The sequence below is a fragment of the Epinephelus lanceolatus genome, chromosome 1 (genome assembly GCF_041903045.1).
Source record: "Epinephelus lanceolatus isolate andai-2023 chromosome 1, ASM4190304v1, whole genome shotgun sequence".
NCBI classification, from domain to species: Eukaryota; Metazoa; Chordata; class Actinopteri; order Perciformes; family Serranidae; genus Epinephelus; species Epinephelus lanceolatus.
In genome coordinates this window covers 403,552-428,274 of record NC_135734.1, presented here as the reverse complement: position 1 = coordinate 428,274, position 24,723 = coordinate 403,552, and the positions used below count along the sequence as shown (strand labels likewise).

The window sequence follows — 24,723 nt, the reverse complement described above, 5'->3', positions numbered from 1 at the left end:
ACCTCCTCCTCCATCACCTCCACCTCCACAACTTGTCAATCAATTCAATCAATTTTATTTATAAAGCACAATATCACAAATCACAATTTGCCTCACAGGGCTTTACAGCATACGACATCCCTCTGTCCTTATGACCCTCGCAGCGGATAAGGAAAAACTCCCCAAAAAAACCCCTTTAACAGGGAAAAAAAAAACGGTAGAAACCTCAGGAAGAGCAACTGAGGAGGGATCCCTCTTCCAGGACGGACCATAGACTGTAAAAAAATAATGGATGTAGTCACCGTGACGTCACCCAGACGTGCAATAGATGTCGTACAGAACAGATCAGCATAATAAATTAACAGTAATCCGTATGACACAATGAGACAGAGAGAGAGACAGAGAGAGAGACAGAGAGAGAGATGCAGGTAATAACAGTAGCTTACAACAACATTATTGAAAGTAAGTTATAGTTATAGTTCTGGCTACTGTGGTACAATATGTTGAAAGTATGTATTAATATCTGGCAGTATACATGTGTGACAATAGTCATATGTGTATAATAACAGTAGAAGTATGACTAATGACCAATGATGGCAGCAGCAGCAGGAGGCATCTGGCAGGACCACGGCAGCAGCACAACCACACACGTCACACTGTCCAGGCACCGCTGCGATATGAGTTAATCTGAGAGACAGTGGAGCACAAAGGCTCCGGAGAAGAAGCCGAGTTAGTGACATCCAGAATGGCCGAGTTAGCAAGATGCAGTAATAGAATACGAGAGAGAGAGAGAGAAGGAGAGAAGGTGCCCGGTGTATTATAGGGGGGTCCTCCGGCAGACTAGGCCTAAGTCAGCCTAACTAGGGGCTAGTACAGGGCAAGCCTGAGCCAGCCCTAACTAGCTTATAAGCTTATAAGCCTAACTATAAGCTTTATCAAAGAGGAAAGTCTTAAGTCTAGTCTTAAATCTGGAGACGGTGTCTGCCTCCCGGACCGTAACAGGAAGATGATTCCACAGGAGAGGAGCCTGATAGCTGAAGGCTCTAGCTCCTGATCTACTTTTGGAGACATTAGGGACCACAAGTAACCCTGCGTTCTCAGAGCGCAGTGTTCTGGTGGGATAATATGGCACTATGAGCTCACTAAGATATGATGGAGCTTGACCATTTAGAGCTTTATACGTTAACAGTAGGATTTTAAATTCAATTCTGGATTTTACAGGGAGCCAGTGCAGAGAAGCTAAAACAGGAGAAATATGATCTCGTTTCTTAGTTCCTGTTAGTACACGTGCTGCTGCATTCTGAATTAGCTGGAGAGTTTTTAAGGACTTACTAGAGCTACCTGATAATAGAGAGTTACAGTGATCCAGCCTAGAGGGAACAAAAGCGTGGACCAATTTTTCTGCATCTTTTCGGGTCAGGATAGGCCTAATTTTCGCAATATTACGCAGATGAAAAAATGCAGTCCCTGAGGTTTGTTTTAAATGAGAATTAAAAGACAAATCTTTATCAAATATTACTCTGAGGTTTCTTACGGTAGTGCTAGAGGCCAGAGCAATGCCATCTAGAGAAACTATATCATCAGACAAAGAGTCTCTGAGTTGTTTGGGGCCAAGAACAATAACTTCAGTTTTGTCTGAATTTAACATCAGGAAATTGGTGCTCATCCAAGTTTTTATGTCTTTAAGGCAGTTATGGAGTTTAGTTAATTGATTACTTTCTTCTGGCTTCATCGATAAATACAACTGAGTATCATCCACATAACAATGGAAATTTATAGAGTGATTTCTAATGATGTTACCTAAAGGAAGCATATATAGAGTAAATAGGATTGGTCCGAGCACAGAACCTTGCGGAACTCCAAAACAAACTTTGGTACGTAAGGATGATTCATTATGAACATCAACAAACTGAAAACGATCAGATAAACAAGATTTAAACCAGCTTAGTGCAGAACCTTTTAGGCCAATTAAGTGATCCAGTCTCTGCAGTAGAATTTGATGGTCAATTGTGTCAAACGCCGCACTAAGATCTAATAAAACAAGTACAGAGACAAGTCCTTTGTCTGAAGCAATCAGAAGGTCATTTGTAATTTTAACTAGTGCTGTCTCAGTGCTATGATGCACTCTAAACCCTGACTGAAATTCCTCAAATAAATTATTATCATGGAGAAAATCACACAGCTGGTCTGCGACTACTTTCTCAAGGATCTTTGACAGAAAGGGAAGATTAGATATTGGTCTATAGTTGGCTAACACCTCTGGATCCAGGGTGGGCTTTTTTAGTAGAGGTTTAATTACAGCTACCTTCAAAGACTGTGGTACATAGCCTGTTAATAAGGATATATTGATCATATCTAATATATGAGTGTTAACTAAAGGAAAGACCTCCTTAAGTAGCCTAGTTGGGATGGGGTCTAAGAGACACGTTGATGATTTAGATGAAGAAATCACTGCTGTCAATTCTTGAAGAGAAATTGGGGAGAAGCAATCTGAATATATATTAGGTCTTACAGCTGTGTTTGAGGTTAGATAGGTACTATCTGAGGACAGGAGGTCATTAATTTTGCCTCTAATAGTTAGAATTTTGTCATTAAAAAAGCTCATAAAATCATTACTGCTAAGGGCTAAAGGAATACAAGGCTCAATAGAGCTTTGACTCTCAGTCAGTCTGGCTACAGTGCTGAAAAGAAACCTGGGGTTGTTCTTGTTTTCTTCTATTAATGCTGAGCAATAGTTTGCTCTGGCATTGCGGAGGTCCCTCTTATAAGTTTTGAGACTGTCTGTCCAGATTAAACAAGATTCTTCCAGTTTGGTCAATCGCCAATTCCTTTCAAATTTTCGCGATATTTGTTTTAACTTACGGGTTTGAGAGTTATACCAAGGAGCGAACTTTCTTTGCTTTTTTAACTTCTTTTTAAGAGGAGCTACAGAGTCAAGTGTTGTTCGCAGCGAGCCTACGGTGCTATCGACAAAATGATCAAAGTCGGTACAGGAAACCTCTGTTACTGAAGGACTTGGTATTGAATTGACGGAGTAATCTTTTCCTTAAATTTTGCGACAGCACTATCTGATAAACATCTAGTATAGTAACTGTTGCTGAGTGGCGTGTAATCGGGTAAAAAGAAATCAAAAGTAATCAGATAATGATCCGATAGCGAGGGATTCTGTGGAAAGACTTTTAGGTTATCAATTTCAATTCCATACGTCAGAACTAGATCGAGGGTATGGTTAAAACAATGAGTGGGTTCATGTACACCCTGACTGAAGCCAATGGAGTCTAATAATGAGATAAACGCGGTAGCCAGGGAGTCATTATCAACGTTGACATGAATGTTAAAATCGCCTACAATAATAACTTTATCTGATTTAATAACTAAACTGGATAAAAACTCTGAGAATTCAGATACAAATTCAGAATACGGGCCAGGAGCACGGTACACTATAACAAATAAAAGTGGCTGCGAGGTTTTCCAGGTGGGATGTAAAAGACTAAGAACGAGGCTTTCAAATGAATTATAATCTAGTTTAGGTTTAGGGCTGATTAACAGACTAGAGTTAAAAATGGCTGCAACTCCCCCTCCTTGGCCGCTGCCTCGAGGAATGTGGGTATTATTATGACTGGGAGGAGTGGATTCATTGAGACTGACATATTCATCTTGACACAGCCAGGTTTCTGTGAGACTGAGTAAATCAATATGATTATCTGATATTAATTTGTTTACTAACACTGCTTTAGACGATAGAGACCTGATATTTAACAGTCCGCAAAACTATGAAAACTATGGCTGGGTAACTGAACTAGAAGCTCAGAGAGGCGTATAGGACTGCGTCTCCGAGTCCTGGTCTCAACTCTGGGTTGTCAGGGATTTGATTTACTAATAAAGTTTGCCAGGTTCCTAGAAATGAGAGCAGCTCCATCCAAAGTGGGATGAATGCCGTATCTCCTAATAAGACCAGGTTTTCCCCAGAAAGTTTGCCAATTATTAACGAAACCCACATCGTTTGCTGGACACCACCTGGACAGCCAGCGATTAAATGATGACATGCGGCTAAACATGTCATCAGTGGTCAGATTTGGGAGGGGTCCAGAGAAAACTACGGAGTCCGACATCGTTTTTGCATATTCACACACCGAGGCAATATTAATTTTAGTGACCTCCGATTGGCGTAACCGGGTGTCATTGCCGCCGACATGAATAACAATCTTACTGAATCTACGTTTAGCTTTAGCCAGCAGTTTTAAATTTGACTCAGTGTCACCCGCTCTGGCCCCAGGGATACATCTGACTATGGCCGCTGGTGTTGCTAACTTCACGTTCCTCAGAATAGAGCTGCCAATAACCAGAGTTTTATCCTCAGCGGGTGTGTTGCTGAGTGGGGAAAAGCGGTTGGAAACATGAACAGGCTGGTGGTGAGCCGTGGGCTTCGGCTTGGAGCTGCGCCTCTCACGAACAGTTACCCAGCCTCCCGGCTGAACAGGAGTTGCCGGAGGACAGTTAGCAGAGGCTAAGGCTATGCTATGTGGCTCCGCACCGGCTACAGGGGGCTGGCTAACTACCACAGCTACTGAATGGTTTTCCATGGTGTGGAGCCGCGCTTCTAATTCACTAAGCCTCGCCTCCAACGCAGCAAATAAGCTACACTTACTACAATTACCACTGTCGCTAAAGGAGGCAGAGGCATAACTGAACATTTGGCACACCGAGCAAGAAAGAGCAGAAGGAGAAGCCATCGCTAACTGTAAAGCTAATGTAGCTACCGAGGCTAGTAACGTGCAAACAACAGCTAAGAGATTAGTGAGAAAGTCGTAGAAAGGAGGAGAGCTATAAGTGCTTAAACAGAACCACTGTGGGTTAAGACTTGAAGTAGACGTTAAAGCAACTGAAGTGAGAAAGCAGGCTAGCAGAATTCACCAGAGCAGTACAGAGACGCTGTCACAGAAACACCGGAAATGACACAACTCGCTTACCGCAATACGTCAGCACGTCAGGTCAGGGAGTGAGTTGTTGACGGTGTACAACTCCAATGTGGCAGCCCCCCACAGATTACCTGACAGGAAGGCCACAGTATGTCAGGCTGGGGAACTGTGTTTCTGGTACATTAGCAGCACGGGGGCTCCACAAGGGACTGTCCTGGCTCCATTCCTGTTCACACTGTACACGGCGGACTTCAAATACAACTCAGTACTACACTACAGACTCAGTACAACTACAACTGAGTCCTGCCACATCCAGAAATACTTGGACGACACTGCTATTGTGGCATGTATCAGGAATGGCCAGGAGTCTGGATATAGGGACCTGATAAAAGCCTTCAGTGACTGGAGTCACAAGAACTGTCTCCTCCTGAACACCTCAAAGACCAAGGAAATGATCATAGATTTCCGCAGGTCCAAACCCCCTCTTCAGCCAGTGAATACCTGTGGGGTGGACATTGAGGTGGTGCCAAGCTATAAGTATCTAGGTGTACAGATAATACTGTACTGGATAATAAGTTGGACTGGTCCCTAAACATAAACGCTACAAAAAGGGGCAGAGCTGCCTCTTTTTCTTGAGGAAGCTCAGATCTCTTGACATCTGTAGTAAGATGCTGCAGATGTTTTATCAGTCTGCGGTGGCAACCGTGTTGTTTTATGCTGCAGTCTGCTGGGGAGGAAGCATCAGACACAAAGATGCAAGGCGGCTGGACAAATTAGTCAAAAGAGCTGGCTCTGTGACTGGAGTCAGGTTGGACACACTGGAGGAGATGGTGGAGAGATGCACACTGAAGATGTTCAAGGCCATCATGAACAACCCAGATCATCCACTCCACAACACCTTGATGGACCAAAAAAACTGTGGTGGACGGCTCCTCTCTCTTCAATGCAGGACAGAGAGATACAGAAGATCCTATATACCAACAGCCATCAGGCTTTATAATTCTTTGACACATAATAGATGAGCTGATGGATAATTTAATTTCCCCCTTGGGGATGAATAAAGTTATTCTTATTCTTATTATTCTTATTCTCTACAACAAGAGACCATGGATTAACAGAATTTCCAGGATGCCATAAACACACACACTGCAGCCAGATTGTAAAACAGTAGCCTACAATGAAAGAAGAAATGACTCACTTCCAATGCACAGGCTAAAGGAGCTGAGGGGATCACATTTCAGTGGAGTCATACCTTGTACCGTTTCATGTGCTTAATAAATGATTAATTTATGTTAACGCTTTAGCTAAATTAACACTAAAATACAACCATATTTCCCCTAAATTGGTCACATCACCTCAACATCTAGTTGCACAAAGAGCAACAAAGATATTGGAAGCTTCAGCAAAAACAATGATGAGAAAGTTGACACCAAAATGATCTGCTCTGCTGTATCAACAGCAAAACAAAAATCTGCAGATGTTCAACTTACTTTTCTCTCTTCTGACACAGATGTCCTGCTTTTGGCAATGGCCAACTATGACTTGCTGGCAAAGAACACTGCAATCTTGATGGCCTCAGGTGCTCTGCAGATCTAACCATTCTGGGATATTGTAGGTTCAGAATGCATTCTCTGTTGCTGACTGTACAGTTTGCAAGAGTCGGTTTAAGCTCATTTCACTCTAACTCACACAACTTCCAAAGTACTTTTGACACTACACAACTTGTCTTGTAATCGGGAGTCTTGGAAGTTATTGTGGTTTTCACACTACATGACTGACTAGAAACAAAGGGGTCACACACTACAAGATCCTTCACCAGGGGGAATCTCCAATGAATAGGCCTATGTCTTGTAATGCGTTTGTCAACTCGTGGTGCTTACAAATATCATAGGTTATTAATAAAAGAATACAGGTTATATTATACATTGTGTGCAACAGTCCATGTTCTCTGTCCCTCTCTCTGTTACTCTTTCCAAAGACACTCTATAACAAAAGATACCTCATTACAAGCTATGCCAATGGTATGAAATGGTATATACTTCCAGTCTTCTAACTGGGTGTGGGCGTCTCTCCACTGCATACCCCAAGCTCATTTTAAAGTGTAGTGAATGTTGTGTGGATGGATAAAAGCAGATTCAAGACACAGATACAGAGGGGAAAAAGCACCACAGAGCTTAGATCTTGTCTCTATTCTCAACCTGAGTCCCTGACAGGTCCAGATTTTTAGCATGCTGACTATCTGGAATGTGTCTGCCTTGCATTGGTCACTTCTCACATTTTTGAACAGATAGCGTTCGAGCACCAATTTTGTGAGTGGGGAGCCATCACTGATTTGCATCTTATCTGGGGCCTCTGGTGGGGAGATCCAAAAGATATTTTACATACATCTTTTAAATTAGTGTTAAATCAGGGCTCAAGTCATTAAGTGTTAACTAGGCATAACGCAACATGGTTGAAGATCTTCCTTAAAGCTGAGGATGACATTGTTGAAGCTCTGATGATGCTTTCAGATCATTAAAGAGTAACGGAGGAACAACAGAAACACGTGACTCAAACACTTGACTTTTACTCAAAAGGAATCACAATAAGAAACATTCCAGAGTTGAGATGGCACATTTTGACCAGTATAAGGAAGAGAGTATTTGACCCCCCCCTCCAGTAAAGCTGTCCCCCCCTAGAATAATTTGAGACACAATAAATTTTGAACAATGCAGTAGTATTTATTGAAAGCACAATGTAAGGGATGCTCATTATAATCGCGCAATAATGTGCTTTTTAAATCTTAAAAGATTTAGTGCCCCCCTCCCATTCCTAGTAGTGGTATATCCTACACTCTTTACAATGGGCAGGGCTAGCAGCGGTTAGTACTTGGCAGCAGTAGCAGTGTGTGGCTGGACCCGGCTGCCCACATCGCGCATCGCGGGGTAAGATGTACACTCACACAGACACAGTTTAACTTACACAAGTTACAACACATCCCATTTACTGTTACAACAAGCCCCAGATCCAGGCTGATAATATAAACTGTCTGCAACATTTCTCATGTGTGTATGCCTGTTGGTAGATGATATCATTAATATCTTGGTCATGTTCCACCGACTGCCTTTGTTGTAGTGTTGTTATCTGACATTGCAGATAACATTGATAAATACAGCTGGGTATAATTTGATTTTTTTTTCCAAGTCAAGACTGCCCATACCAACCTGTAGCAACTTAGCTTGGTTTGCTAAGCTAATGGCTACATCCAGCCCTCCCGATAAAAACCAGCAACTCGTTAAGAAAAACAGGATCATTGCCAACCTCAGGGAAGACATCCGAAGGCTGTCAGCGGAACTCAAGTCCCAATCTGAGCTGCTGACAAACACCCTGGACGTGGCTCACGAGCAGTCTCTACAGATCTCCTCGTTAAAAGCTGCTCTTCAGGACACAGTAGCCTGGGATCCTACCTCCTCTCCTCTCCTCCACAGCCCAGCAGTTCAATGCCCCGTCGTAAGCCACAATGGTCGGAGGTGGTGTTACGGAGCAAAAAAAGGACCTCGCTCGGCGTTGGTCTCTCATCCCACCTCAGCCTTTCCAACAGATTTGAGCCTCTGTCATCACGGGTCGAAGCGCCGGACTCCAATGAGCTCAAGGATGATGCAGCCCATCCCACATCTCCCCAGTCCACGAGTCATCCTCTGCCAGCAGCTCCCCTCCCGGCTGACAGCCGGCAGGCCCCCCCCACGGACGGCTCTGTGTCCCCCCTAGCACACACCACGGAAACAGAGCGGCAACAGAGGGAACAGAGTCGCTTAACTCATAAAGGTGAGACTATGAAACTGAGCAATAACAAAGTTAACGGGTCACAAGCCAGTGCCAGGCCGAGAGCCAGAGAGCATTCTGCCAAAAACAAAGCTAAGAGGACAGACACTATTCTGATTGGGGATTTTATAACGAGGCAGGTGGAAATAGCCAGGACTGAAAATCTAACTGTGAATAACACATCAGTCAGAGAGGTGGCAGCTATGCTACCAGACATCATGTCCACACGGCCACATATTAAGAACATTGTTATTCATGCTGGCTTATTTGACATCTTCAAGAATAAATCTGGGTCTGAGACCCTAAAGAAGGACTTTTTGTTTTTATTGGAAACACTTCACTCAGGAGTGTCTTTCATCTCTGGACCTATCCCAACACTCGGCAGAGGTTGCGAGTCCTTCAGCAGACTCCTTGGCTTAAGCACCTGGCTGTCATCAGCCTGCCTTGAGCAACAGGTTGGATTTATTGACAATTTTAATATTTTTTGGAACATAAAAAGCCGCTTCATGCCAGACGGGATTCACCCAAACAACCTTGGCTCCAGACATCTTGGCTACAACATACCTCACACCATCAAGTCATCTTATCAGAACATATATGCACTGATAAGCAGGAAGGTCAGCACACAGGGAGCAGACAGACAGTTACTGCTCCCAAAACAACAACCGCCTCCCATGATGATGACGTCACGGTCTGTGACTCTGTCCTCCACATTACAAGAAGCCTGCAGAGATTGTCTTTGTGCCAGCAAGAATGTCAAGAAAAGAAGAGATAGGACAGTCACCATGCCGCTTTCCCCCTTATGCCGGCAATTTAACACAGCCGGCGGCATGGCAAAAATAAAAACAACTGCAGAAAATCAAGGACGGTCAACCCATCAAATCTGATATGTATCTCATGTCAATCACAGTCTGTCTCTAAACTTATGCCAGAAAGCGTTTCACAATTAGCACTTCTAAATATCAGGTCTCTGGCTGGCAAATCCTTCTTAATCAATGATTTTATTAAGAAGCACAAACTTGATTTTATGTTTTTAACTGAAACTTGGCTAGGTCAGGAAAATAGTGCAGCAGTTTTGATTGAGACAGCCCCACCAAATTTTAGTTTCTTTAGTGAAGCAAGAATACATAAGAGAGGAGGCGGAGTTGCCACTCTGTTCAAGGACAGCTTCCAGTGTAAGCAAATGTTTTATGGTCAGTTTGACTCCTTTGAATATGTTGCCACTCAGTTAAAATCCCCGTCGAGCAATTTTAGTGACCATCTACAGACCCCCCAAATATGATGCAAGGTTTTTTGATGAGTTTGTCAAATTGCTGTCTACTGTGTGCATGGATTTTGACTGTGTTGTTTTAGTGGGAGATTTTAACATTCATGTTGATAATCTTACAGATGGGTGTGCTAACAAAATGTTAAATATTCTGGATAACTTTGGGCTTTCTCAGCATGTCACAGAATCAACACATAACAGAGGACACATATTAGATCTAATTATTTCCAAAGGTCTTAATAACTCTGAGGTTGTGGTGAACGATGTCGCTTTATCTGACCATTACTGTGTTTCGTTCAAAATGACCACCCTTGCTAATCCTATGAAAAGTGAAGCAGAGGTGATCAGAAAGCGTTATATAAATGATAACATCTGTGCATTATTCACCCAGGGTTTTACACCATCACCAACCCTGCCCTCAGCTCTAGTTGATGACCTTGTAAACAGTTTTAGTTCCAATGTTATGACTGTTATTGATTTTATCGCCCCAATTAAGACCAAAGTTCTGTCAGGTAGGAAAAAGGCACCCTGGAGAAATGCCACACTGGTTAAAGAATACAAAAGAGTATGTAGACAAGCTGAACGCAGGTGGCGAAAAAACAAACTCCAGGTATATTATGACATTTATAAAGAGAGTCTTCGCAACTATAACCCGGAACTGAAGAATGCAAGGCAATCATATTTTTCAGAGATTATCAGTAGAAACAGTAGTAATGCCCGCACACTTTTTTCTGTAGTGGACAGACTGACCAACCCCACAGCATCACTCCCTCCTGAACTACTGTCCAATAAGTCATGTAATGACTTTGCAGCCTTTTTCACAAACAAAATATTACAGATAAGACAGGCAGTGTGCAGCTCCAGCTCAGGAATGATAACACTTGTGCCTTCCTGTCCTCCGGTTAATCTAGGACATTTTAGCCTCCTGGATTACACAACTCTAACAGAAACAGTTTCAAAATTAAAGCCCACAACATGCTGCCTTGATATTCTGCCTTCAAACTTTTTTAAAACCATTTTTAACTGAATAGCTCCAGATGTACTGCAGATAATAAATACTTCTCTTAAAGCAGGCCAGTTTCCCCAGGCCTTGAAAACTGCAGTAATAAAACCTCTCCTAAAAAAATCAAATCTGGATGCCACAACAATTAGTAACTATAGGCCAATATCAAATCTGCCATTTTTGGGGAAAATCATTGAAAGGGTTGTCTTCCAGCAAATCCATACTTTTATGATGCAAAACAATCTTTTTAACACATTTCAGTCTGGATTTCGGCCACACCACAACACTGAGACTGTACTTATCAAAGTCTTAAATGATATTAATCAGAATAATGATGCATGCAAATCCTCTGTCCTGGTATTACTAGATCTCAGTGCTGCATTTGATACAGTTGATCATAATATATTACTTAGCAGATTGGAAAAGTGGGTGGGACTCACCGGCACTATGCTACAGTGGTTCAAATCTTACATACAAGATAGGGACTTTTTGTGTCAATTGGTAACCATGAATCTGAGCGCACTACGATCACATGTGGGGTTCCTCAAGGGTCCATTCTCGGACCACTTCTGTTCAACATCTATATGCTACCGCTAGCCCAGATTATGGAACATCACAACATCTCCTATCATACGTATGCTGATGACACACAACTCTATATCTCAGTGTCATCACATGACTACAGTCCCTTACTCTCATTGAGTAACTGTATTCATCAAATCAATGACTGGATGTGCCAGAATTTTCTCCAGCTAAATCCATAAAAGACAGAGGTGTTAATTTTTGGCCCTAAAAATGAAAGGGCAAAGATCAGCGCTCACCTTGGCTCAAGCCAGAAATCTTGGTGTTATTATTGACTCAGACCTGAACTTCAACAGCCATTTAAAGTTTATTACTAAATCTGCCTATTACCACCTGAAAAACATAGCTAGAAATAAGGGGTTTCTGTCTAAACAAGACATGGAAAAACTTATTCATGCATTCATTTTTAGTAGGTTGGATTATTGCAATGGCATATTTGCAGGCCTTAACAAAAAAGGAATCAGACAGCTGCAGCTGATTCAGAATGCTGCCGCCAGAGTCCTTACAAACACCAGGAAACTGGACCATATTACACCGGTCATTAAATCGCTACACTGGCTTCCTGTGAGTCAAAGAATAGATTTTAAAATCTTACTGCTGGTCTACAAAGCCCTGAATGGTCTCGGACCAAAATACATGCTTGATCTACTGGTTCCCTACGAAGCATCCAGACCCCTTAGGTCATCTGGAACTGGTTTGTTGTGTGTTCCAAGAACAAGAACCAAGCAAGGTGAGGCAGCATTCAGTTATTATGCTCCTTACCTGTGGAACAAACTTCCTGTAGATCTAAGGTCTGTCAGCTCCTTTAAATCAGGGCTAAAAACACTATTGTCTACTTCTTTTCTTATCCTGACTGTTCTATTTGGGTTTATTGTTAAATCGGCTGCAAATGTCAGAGATTTCAGGGCTGAGGACTGAGTCCAGGCTGAAATCTCCAATAGGAGAGGTTTCAGAGTCTAAGGAATTAAGAGGTTGGGCTGTCGGCATCCCTGCGGGGGGGTGACCGGGAAGTCTGAGTCAGCTACTGCTGTGACTCGACACTGGGGAACACGCTGTGAATTCAGATCTAGAAGGGAGACGTCCTGTGATGGATCTTTAGAGTTCATTACAATCTGAATAAGACCAGTGTGTGGAACCTGTGTCCAGCGGGATGGTAAGACTCTGAGTGAAGGACTCAAGAGCACATAGTGGGCGCGCATTGGGTGTAATATTGTGATAATCACTCATTAAAAACAGACCCAACCATCCAAATTAAGAGGTTGGGTTGTCGGCATCCCTGCGGGGGGTGATCGGGAAGTCTGAGTCAGCTACTGCTGTGACTCGACACTGGGGAGAATGCTGTGAATTCAGATCTAGAAGGGAGACGTCCTGTGATGGATCTTTAGAGTTCATTACGATCTGAATAAGACCAGTGTGTGGAGCCTGTGTCTGGCGGGACGGTAAGACTCTGAGTGAAGGACTCAAGAGCAAATAGTGGGCGCGCATTGGGTGTATTATTAAGGGAGACGTCCTATACACTCATTAAAAAACAGACCCGACCAACCAAATTCAAGATGGTTCAGAGCCAGGGACAAGAGATCCTAGCTGAAATCTCTGACAGAGCCGGTTTTTGAAATTAAACTTAAATGTTGTGTAAAAGCACTTTTTGGTGGCAAGGAGTCGCAGGAGTGATATAGGCCATCACGGCCTGGACCCTTGGCCTATTGCTTTTGGTGGCAAGGAGCCGCAGGGGTGATAAGGCCTATCATGCCCTGGGCCCTTGGCCATATAGCTTAGGCAGCTATACAAATGTTCTATAGTTTGTTAACGATAATGACTGTGTATGCAGTGCTCTTAGATGCAATGTATTGAGCGTGTTTTTATTTTATGTTACTGTATTTTATTATCACTATCATTCTCAATTTCTATTTCCCTTTTTAATTGACTGTTTTTATTGTTTTAAATTGTGTCTTGTTGCTTTTAATGTCTCTGTAAAGCACTTTGAATTACCTTGTGCTATACAAATAAACTTGCCTTGCCTTGCCTTGCCTTGCCTTTCTCCTGCATTGTTCAAAAGCCTACTCAATTATGAGTGCTGCTAAGCTAAAAGCTAATGATTAAGCTCAGAGTTTAGTGATAGTCAGAGAGGACAGGAGAGAAAGAAGAGGGAGAGGACAGGACAAGAGCAGTCAGTGGCGGAGCGGCTTGTAGCTAATGGGTACCTGTCTGTAGGCTCTCCACCTGTCAGTGAGACAAACATGAAAGACGTGCAGTTTAACTGATGAGGAGCAGTCATTACGCTCGACTATTACGCACGGTTGTGAGGTGCGCAGTGGCAGATCTCACAGCACACTGTTTATAAACCAGTTTACTAGTTTAGTTGTTAAGCCATTTCTCATAAATATTCACTGTATATCCACTTTTCTACATGTGGCTGCTGCTGGCTTGAGTCTTGACTCTCTCGTTATCAATAACTTGCAATGCTGAGTGTTTAAAGTCCAAAAAAAGTAATTTATTACGAACAGGTCAATAAAACAGGTTTCAAAATTCAAAATACCTTGTAAACAAACGAAATATTCAGTATTACACATTTTCTTTGGTTACTTTTCTTTCAAACATTTTTTAAAGTTATGATCTCACTGCCGGTAAAAAACAAACATACTGACAGCTCAACACTGCAAGACAGGTTTAAAAGGAGAATAAGAGAGAGAGAGAGAGATCAAGTGGGTGTGTAAATAGCATAATCTGAAAAAGGCAGTTATCTGACTATGAGAAATCTGATAAACTTAGATTTTTGCCTGATAATTACTTTATTCATTGCATGTGTACATGTTAATTTCAATCAATCAATCAATCAATTTCATTTATAAAGCCCAATATCACAAATCACAATTTGCCTCACAGGGCTTTATAGCATACGACATCCCTCTGTCGTTATGACCCTCGCAGCGGATAAGGAAAAACTCCCCAAAAAAACCCTTTAACGGGGAAAAAAAACGGTAGAAACCTCAGGAAGAGCAACTGAGTAGGGATCCCTCTTCCAGGACGGACAGACGTGCAGTAGATGTTGTACAGAACAGATCACCATAATAAATTAACAGCAATCCGCATGACACAATGAGACAGACAGAGAGAGAGAGAGAGAGAGAGAGAGAGAGAGAGAGAGAGAGAGAGATGCAGGTAATGACAGTAGACAACATTACTGAAAGTAATAATATTATAGTTATAGTTCTGGCTACTGTGGTACAATATGTTGAAAGTATTTATTAATATCTGGCAGTATACATGTGTGACAATAGTCATATGTGTATAATAACAGTAGAAGTATGACTAATGACTAATGATGGCAGCAGCAGCAGGAGGCATCTGGCAGGACCACGGCAGCAGCACAACCACACACGTCACACTGTCCAGGCACCGCTGCGATATGAGTTAATCTGAGAGACAGTGGAGCACAAAGGCTCCAGAGAAGAAGCCGAGTTAGTGACATTCAGAATGGCCAAGTTAGCAAGATGCAGTAATAGAATACGAGAGAGAGAGAGAGAGAGAGAGAGAGAGAGAGAGAGAGAGAGAGAGAGAGAGAGAGTGAGAGAGAGAGAGAGAGAGAGAAGGAGAGAAGGTGCCCGGTGTATTATAGGGGGGTCCTCCGGCAGACTAGGCCTAAGTCAGTCTAACTAGGGGCTGGTACAGGGCAAGCCTGAGCCAGCCCTAACTATAAGCTTAATCGAAGAGAAAGTCTTAAGTCTAGTCTTAAATGTGGAGACGGTGTCTGCCCCCTGGACCGCAACAGGAAGATGATTCCACAGGAAAGGAGCCTGATAGCTGAAGGCTCTGGCTCCTGATCTACTCTGCAAGGAGCCCGAGCGACTGGCTTCCTCGGATCAGAACCTTTGGAACAAGGACACAGCAAAGAATACAGCTGGAACCACAGCTCTTCCCAGCCTTCTTCTGCCGGCTAACAAAGCAGTACACCACCAAGTGACTCTTTCTCCCATCCACTCAAGGATCGGTAAAGTAACAACTGGGCATAGCTTTATCACAGCTTTACAGGCTAAGCAAGACTATTTAACTTGTTGTATGTGATTTAATGCTGTCATTGAGTTATTGCTGTGATTGTTTGCAGTTAGGTCATTGATTAGTTGGCTTCGCCAAAGCTAAGTGTTTAGTTTGCTAATACTGTTCACAAACAGATTCTTGCACACTAAACAATCTCTGCACTAATTCAGACCATTTGCAAGACAAATTACACTGACATAGACTCATTAACAAATAGGCTTTCAACAGAGCTACACCCAAACAGGCATCTCAAAGTTCCCGCGTCTTTTCCTTTGTCTTTGTCCTCACCACACGGTCAGACAAACACCTCCCCCGATCTGAAGCCAGCTTTGATTTGGCCTTCTTGTAGTTCTCTGTTGTCAGCCATTTTGTTTGTAGGCCAAACGGCTCTTTGATCACCACACCCGCCTTTGTCTTTCTCTCTCACTCTATCACACACACACACACACACACACACACACACACACACAAACCACGCTTGTATATAGTTAGTTAGAATGTGTATGTTTTGGTTTGCTTTGCTAGTTTGTGAATAGATATAATTCTTTGGAATCATACCTGCTGTCTGTTTAATGTTGCACAAGAGTGAATGAATAGTCAACCTCTGCTGCATCATAACACCGAAATCCTTCAGGCTTTACTGTTAATTTTGTTGTCATTAATTTAATTATTAATCAAAACTCCAAATTAATAGTTTAGCATATTTTATGAGACTGATATCTTTAACTGGCTATCATTTTCCCTTTACAGGAATGGTGCCCCACGAGGTGATTTAATATTAATTAAGTTATATGATTTAACATAATTATTAATTATTATTATTAGTAATTATTAATTATTTCTGATAGCCAATTGACCCCAACATATTTGATGCCTCCGTGTGAAGCCCGAATTTAAATCCCTACATATTTGGTGTCCCTTGGTGAGGCCTAATATGTTGATCACTACATATTTGGTGACAGATTTGTGATATTGGACTTTATAAATAAAACTGAATTGAATTAAATTGAATACAAAAATAATCAGTGCTCAATGGCAGACATAACAGTGAGCAAATGACATAAGCAGCTAAAAAATGATGGAGTTTGTTTGTGTGTAGGCTGCAGGTCATGCGTGTTCAGTATTGATTTAACTGCAGGCCAGGAATGCTTATGCTGTTTGTTACTATATCGCTTGGCTGTAATCCTGGGCTCTATTTCAGGAAGCAGGCTCAACAAACTCTGAGCCTAATCCCGATCTCCGGGTTGACTGAGCCTGAGCTGAGAAACTCTGAATTTTCGGTTCCAGAACAGCTGATCAGAATCAGTTCAATCAACTCTGAGTATGTTCAGACTGAGAGAGGCACGTTCACAGCGAGCACCAAAAGACATCATCAGTGGAGTGCAGATAAAGTGATATCCAGTGGCCGAAAGCAGAAAGCCGCTTGTTTCAGCTAAACAGTGTGAGGTGTGATGGGAACAGACTGCAGAGTGTGTTAGTAGGTAATGTGTTATGCAATGTGATGTGTTAATGTGTCTAATATACAGAAAATACAGAAACATTACACAGAGTTCAAATATTTTAATATAATTTGCTGTATCATCTTATTCAGCTGTAATCTGGCAGCAACTCAAAATCAAACACAAAGATATTGTACAGACTGGTAAAAGTTTTGCTTATACTTTCTTCATTCTGTCAATATTAAGCTGAGGTTAATTGAATTGCTGAACTGCTGTGAAATGACTTCTGATTCACGTAATCTCCTTTATGCTCAGATGGAGCTATTATGGGATGTTGAGTCCCGTAAATGAGCCAGTTACACCGTGGAATCTTTAAATATATGAAAAGTATTCATGATTCATTGCATCATGTAACGTAGATTCATTTCTGATTAACACTGACAAACCTGCAGTTCTTTGGAATTCCTCTTTTTTAAGATTATTTTCAGAGCTTTTGTTGCCTCTAAAAAACAAAACAGTTTAATGTTGAGGGAGAGAGGGAATGAAGCGCAGCAAGAGGCTGCAGGTTGGGTTTGAACCCGCAGCGGCTGCATCAGGTGCTGGCCGTCTGATCACGGGGCATCTGCTCCATCCACTAAGCCACCGATGCTCCGTTGCAAATACTTTGATAATTGATTCTGATTCACGTCCAAGGAAAACCACAAAAAAACGGTCAAAAGTCTTTTCAGAACCAGAGTCACTTTTCTTACGGCCCGACAAACCGCTGTCTCGCTGATGTGTTCAGTGTGTCTGATGTTATAATGAAAACTGCTGCTGCCTCAGAATCACAGGACAATGCATAAAATTTGCTCCGATGATAATGTAAATCCACAATGTGTAATATTTGATATATCTGTGTGGAACAGATGGTTAGATAAATGAAAGACTGTGAGGTTAAACAGTAGGCTATCTTTCATACAGACACTCCTCCAGGGAGAAATCCAAACAGGGTCTAATCACCTTCTCCTTATGCAGCAGCCGCTGTATAAACTGTGCCCCAACATCCACAGCTTCATTCACTAAAGGACACACCATGTCTCTCCTACCTGTGACATGCTCAGCCTCAGCATGTCGCATGTCGCACACAAAACAGTCAAGATAGCAGCACAGAGAGCTGATACTCACCCAAGATTGTTTTCCTGTTCTATTTGCAGTGTTTGCAGTGTGTATAATAACATCTACTAATCAGTGGTTTGCTGATGTATGACCACATTAAGTGTCATCTATGATAGAACCCTTCTTCTACTGCTCTAATGCAATGTATTCGAGTGGTACAGCTTGTCTTCTGTGGGGTAAACATTGGTAAAGGAAACAAATCCTGTTTTTTTTGTGAAAATGAAGTTAACATCAATATCATTAACAAAGGGCAGTATTTAGTTGCATTTATTAATAGATTTACAAGGCGTCTTACCTGCTTCTCAGCAGTAACGCGTTATTAGTAACGGCATTGGTTTTGGCAGTAACTAATACTCTAACGCGTTAGTTTTTAAATTCAGTAACTCAGTTACCATTACCAAACGCTGCGTTACTCCGTTATTTTTGGCCAGGTTTTAAAACGGCACGCAGCATGCAGTATTCCTTCACAAACTTCAGTTCCCTTTCACTAAAACATTTTAGCCCTAAACAATAAAAGATAGTTAAGTCAGATAGAGGTATATGAACAATTCTTACCAGAGCATCTTAATGAAACATGTCTCTCACCATCTCTGAAGTCACTGTCAACCTGCTGGCCTCACCACAGTGCTGTAACATTACATAAAGCGGTAGCGCTTCTGTATATTTTTAGTCCCAGTAACGTTATATCCAGTGACATGATATCCATTGTTATCCCGAGGAAGTTTTTGTTGCAGACAGACAATGTCTGCGGTGGGTGACAGACTCGACACCATCATGTAGCTCTTCAAATGTTAGCTTATTTTCCATATTTGTATCCAAGTAACGTTACCGTAGTTGTAAAACGTGTAAAACGCAGGAGACGGTTGCATGTTTCCTATACCGTTCAATTGTTTTGTCAAGTTGTAGTCTAACAGTCCCTTGGTTAAACTCCATCCGCTGTTGCTTAGGCGATGTAGCTACGGGCCAATACAGTTAAGAAATATTTTGGGCTGCAGGGCTGAGTTTCCCAAAACATGATCCTTCTTAACAACACTGTCTTCTTTGTGGCTTAGAAAAACTACACTGCAAAAAAGAAAAGCACCGAGTGCCCTCTAGTGTCCCCACTCAGTCATCTACAGCCAGGACATACTCAGAGTACTAGTACTAGTACTAGCACTAGTGCGCATGCGTCAAGGTCATGGCGTGACAAGAGTCCTAAAATTTAAATTTTTGGGAGGGGGAAGTAACTAAAAAGTTACTTTTCTCAGTAATGCATTACTTTTTGGTTTAAGTAACTGAGTTACTAACTGAGTTACTTTTTAATGAAGTAACTAGTAATGGTAACTAGTTACTATTTTTCAGTAACTAGCACAACACTGCTTCTCAGTGATGGGTTAAATAAATGTTTAAACAGCTCATATTTCAGGCTTTTAAAGGGCCAGTGTGTAAAATGGGTTGAAAACCGTTGGAAACAGTGACATCAGTGGTCAAATTCTAGATTGCAGGGCTCACTCGCTCACCCCTCCCGTCGGGTAAATGACGGTGGCCTCGTAGGGACAAAAAGCCTTGCACACGAGTTTTTCAGGAGTAGGTCTATCTAGCGACGAGGTGGGGCCCCCCTCCCCTCTCTGCTCCGCCAACCTCCAGCCCGCACACTGACTGACAGCGTAGCCGGTAAACAGTGCTCAGCTGTTTATTTAGCCTAGCAATATCTCCGGATTATAGTAGCTGCAATGGACGACTTTGAATGCGATTTTGAAGAGTTTCTTTTAGCGGACACAGACCCAGAGCCATACCTGTTTGAGCCGGAGCATACAGATGAGTAACTCCATGTGTTTGATGCTGAGCGGGTGAGAAGAGAGGCTGAATGCACAGAATGGGATTCGGTGCTACTGCTGCCATTGTTGGGGAGATATATCATCAGGAGGAAAAGCGCCGCAGAGAGTGCATCACAAGGAGTGAAGTTGCGTCTTCTTTTCCTCGCAGATGACGGTTCGGGTTCATTCTCTCCTGTTGCGTGGTAAGTGTGGTCCATTCGCAAACTTTATAACTAAAAAAACTTTTCACTACTCTCTATCGACGAACTACTAACACTCTGCTGTTTCCTCCTCCTTCCTTCCTTCCACTGTCTTCGTTGGTTCATTTATACACGCGAAACGCGTTCTCTGGCTGGCTGGATTGTCCACTCGGTCTGCCGTACATACATGGCGGCACAAGATGGCGACCTCTCTAAAGCAAGGCCCTTGCTATATATATATATATATATATAAAAGCATAATTATAAGGCTACGAAAACCAAACGAATTTTATTTCATAGCGATCATACACTTGTATAAACATATTAATGGGTAGAATATTCAGATTCAGATTCAGATTGACAATAAACCATGCCAAATATTACACACTGGCCCTTTAAAATAAAGTGAATAATAATATGATTAAATGGAAATGCTCTTTGTCCTAGTTTGAATTACAGATATGTTATATCAATCAATCAATCAATCAATCAATCGTCACATTAAATCATAAAATGGTGATGTCAGTGAAATACAGTTGTCAGTTCCAACAGCTGGTATACTCAAACTAGTTCAGTTCATCTTTTATAGGTTTCTCAGAGGTATATTGTTCACAACACACAGATTTTTTTCATCCTGTTCAAGTCATCCTTGATGTTCAAAAAGCAATAGTAGGCCATATTATCCCACCAGAACACTGCTCACTCTCTCTCTCTCTCTCTCTCTCTCTCTCTCTCTCTCTCTCTCTCTCTCTCTCTCTGTACTGCATGTCCCTAACTTGGCTTCTTCTCTGGAGCCTTTGTGCTCCACTGTCTCCCAGGTTAACTTACATCGCAGCGGTGCCTGGATATTGTGACGATTCCTCGTGGCTTACGGAATGATGCAAAAACTATGGTCACAGATCACAAGCCATCCAGGGTGCTTGGCGCTACGCACAGTGTCAACAGCCCACTCGGTTGACATTGGCACTGAAAGCAGGTGGGCAGCACTTCATGGAAACATACTTGCCAACATTGGGTTGTGAAAAATAGGGAGATTTTTTTCATCGGTTTATCGGCCCAAGGAACAAGGTTCCTTCGCAGGGTGTGCATATAATTGTCGTCATTTCTTGCCTTGTATTTTAAACCTGATGAAGGAAACTTGTTCTGAAAATGTTGTTTCTTTGATATTCAATAAATGATTCTGTTTACCATTGAGGACAATGAAAAAATTAGCAGTTTTAATTGTTGAAATGAGTTCCAGAAGGCTAAATAATAAGGCGGTTACACTGCAATGCATTTAGTATGCAGCATTTATTGTACATCAAATTAAAAAGTGTGTGCCACTGTCTGTGCCACCCTCGGAGGAGTGTCACGCCAAGGCCACACCGTCCGCGGAAGCGCAGCGAATAGCCTCGAAGTGAAGCCAGTGTCCTTTTGGCGCACGTGTTAACCGATTGTGTCATCCACACCGGCTGCGCCGCGCTGCACAGCTCCGTACTGTGTCAAGCCGGGTGACGGAGACAACAGCTGGGAGCAGAACCGCTTGTTGACCAGCGTGGAGAAATGCGTGTCTGATGTGAACGGAAGTGCTCTGGCTCGAACGAGAATTTCGGTGCACTGCGCTTCCCAGCACTTCCGCGGACGGTGTGGCCCTGGCATCAGGTGTCTCTCTTTCTCTATCCATCTCTGTCTGGGCACTGAACTGAGCGGAAGACAGAAACCAGCGAGTGACTACTTCTTCTTCTTCTTCTTCTTCTTCTTCTTCTTCTTCTTCTTCTTCTTCTTCTTCTCTTTCTTTTCCGGCAGTATCAACGCTACTTGGCGTATCACTGCCTCCAGCAAGTGACTGAGTCACGTCACCGGCTTGCCTCTTACGCGCAGGCAGGCCAGGGTTGCCAGATACTGCGACAAATATCCCCCATAATATTACTTGTTTCCTTCACTGTAAAATCGGGAGATTAGCGGGAGAAATTACTGACCTGGAGCATCGCAGGAGATAGGGTTAAAATCGGGAGTCTCCCATGTGAATCGGGAGAGTTGGCAAGTATGTGGAAAATCAGTGTGCTTCATACTGCTTCTGCATCCAGTGTGAACCTGGCATTAGGCCCATAGCTGTCACACCTGATGTAACACACCAATTTAGTCTTGTGCCAAAGTGGAAAAAGGTAGCAAGTGGACCTGTTAAATGTGCCTTTTTTACTGCAGGTTCTTTCTAATTTCCAAGTTAAGCACTTTGGATTACATTTGCCTTTGAATAATTTTGTGCAGAGCTTGTGAATCCTAGAATAACAATGTGCAGTGTCACTGTTCTAACAAACAGAACAAAGTCCTTACTTGCATGTTTCCTCAGTCATTTTGTCAGGATCTGTGCAAGCGTAGAACTTGCCCTGGGAAGACAACAAAAGTGTATTTATGAGAAGGCAGATAGATAATAGTTAGCATTTCTAAATATAGTATTATGGAACACTTTGCATTGTATTTTCTTCTCTCACTTTGAAAAGTTGGACTCCAATGCAGGCAAACATGAAGTCCAGCAGCATGGTGACCAGTACAATATTTCCAATGGTCTTGACAGCAACAAATACACACTGAACAACATGCTATAGAGACAAGAGATATTACATATGATGAATCAGGTGAGTTTTAGGCCATTTAAAACAGCAGGTATATTGATAGATATCTCATACCTTGAGTCCCTTGGCTCTATTGATGGCCCTCAGGGGCCGGAGTACCCTTAACACCCTTAGAATCTTTACAACTGAGATGGCACTGGATCTAGATGTTACAAACAAAGGCACACCATTTTTACTGCTGTATTGTTTTACTAGAAAGCAATATGTTGTTGTTTGCTCTCTTGGTGTGATAGCACACAGCATTGCTTTATCCAATACATTTCTAGACTCCACTTACTCCATGCCCATTGAGAGGAGAGATACACTGACGACCAGAAGATCCAAAATGTTGAAAGAGTTCCGACAGAAAGACCCTTTGTGAAGAATAGCACCATATGTTGTCATCTAAAAAAAATAAAAACAGCAACAAAAACAAATATATATATATATATATATTATCCATTATGACACCACAACTGTATAAAAGAACAATCTGCTGTAGGCATAACACACGGCTAATAAAAAACAAACAAAATTGCAGAATGACAAACAAAAAAATATTGTTGCATCTCAAAACTATTAACATTGTCTTTGAATTCATAGGATAGTCTTGACAGGTAAGTAAAAGGAGGGGAAAAAAAACTAAAAAAGAAAGAAATGTTATCATTGTCTGTTAATTACAGCTTTACCATAACTCATTTATTATAAGTCATTTTTGACTGCAGTGTGAAATACAATTTTATATATTTTTAAATGACCAATAAGTGATGAAGCCCTGAGAAGTATTTTGTTGTTGTTTTTTGTTTGTTTTGTTCTGCAGACAGTGATGGCCAAAACCTAAATTTAACTAAGCAGGGGATATTATGTACAATATACAAACAAGATAAACTTTTAGGCTTAATTAGGCTTTTTAAGAGTGAGAAACCTGTGCAAAATGAAGTGCTTAGTGCATGATACAAAAGGCACTGAGAGTTCAGCCAAATGGAGCTTCACTACCAAGGACCACGCCACAACAATATGTCTTCTGTTTAATTGTAATTTAGGAGGTGTTAGTTGTTGAGGAATGGTGAATGGATGTAGGTTAGTCTGGGAGGATGAACTGGGGATCGGGCAAAGGGAGACTCAGTGTGGGCTTGACAACGATCGCTAAGATTGCTGTGGATGTATACCAATATGCCTGAGATGACCAGTGGTCGAGGACCTGGATTGTTGATCTGAGATGCCCAGTCTAGCTGCTGTGGATGCAGAGCCAATGCAGAAAGAATGGTTTGAGTAGTGTTCTGAGGATATGCCTTAAATGCAGAGGACTTTCAGGAAATGTTTCTGGAACCAGAATCAAGTGGCCATTTTTCCTGCTTCGGTGAGCAAGAGTGGTTATTGAGGTGAGGCTTTGGCTGCATACCTAGAGCTGATGTATATGGTCAGTGGCTCATATGGACTGAGATAGGAGTTGAGGAGGAAATGTAAATAGGAAAAGAAACTCCCAGTTGGTCTGATTTGCTCCTAAGCAGTGTGAATATGAGGGAGTCAGAAGTGTGGATGGTGATGTCAGATAGACTGGAATGATGAGCAGCATTGTAGGCGGATGAAGTCGGGGCAAATTCGGAGCACCTTAGGAAGACAAAGAAAGCCAGCAGAAACATGGATTCTAGGATTAGGTCGACCATAGGGGATACAAAGCCTAAGCGTAGTGAACAAATGCAGGGACTGAGAAGGTCAGAGGTGAGTGGCAAGTGTCTAGTTGTAAGAGAGGGCTCCTGTTTACGCAAGCCTTTGATCAGCATTGTGACATGAGAGTGAGAGATAGAAGGACAATGGTGGCCTGTGATTGCGAAATGAAATGAGCATGGGTGATAAATTTGCACATGGACATCACAATCAGAATCAGAAATACTTTATTGATCCCTGAGGGGAAATTATATGCATTACAGGTGCTCCTTGCAAGAGTGGAAAGAT

At 42.2% G+C, this 24,723-nt stretch overlaps 1 protein-coding gene across 1 annotated transcript in view; it reads right to left on the bottom strand.

The window, feature by feature from the left end:
* LOC117251027 (dihydropyridine-sensitive L-type skeletal muscle calcium channel subunit alpha-1-like) overlaps window positions 1-24,723 on the bottom strand; it is a 590,852-nt gene that overhangs the window by 344,646 nt on the left and 221,483 nt on the right. The window contains exons 20-23 of the mRNA XM_078166193.1: window positions 23,066-23,172; window positions 22,843-22,930; window positions 22,648-22,755; window positions 22,490-22,542 (exon numbers count right to left, since the gene is read on the bottom strand). Coding sequence (XP_078022319.1) covers window positions 22,490-22,542; window positions 22,648-22,755; window positions 22,843-22,930; window positions 23,066-23,172 — 356 coding nt within the window. The remainder of the gene's footprint in view (window positions 1-22,489; window positions 22,543-22,647; window positions 22,756-22,842; window positions 22,931-23,065; window positions 23,173-24,723) is intronic.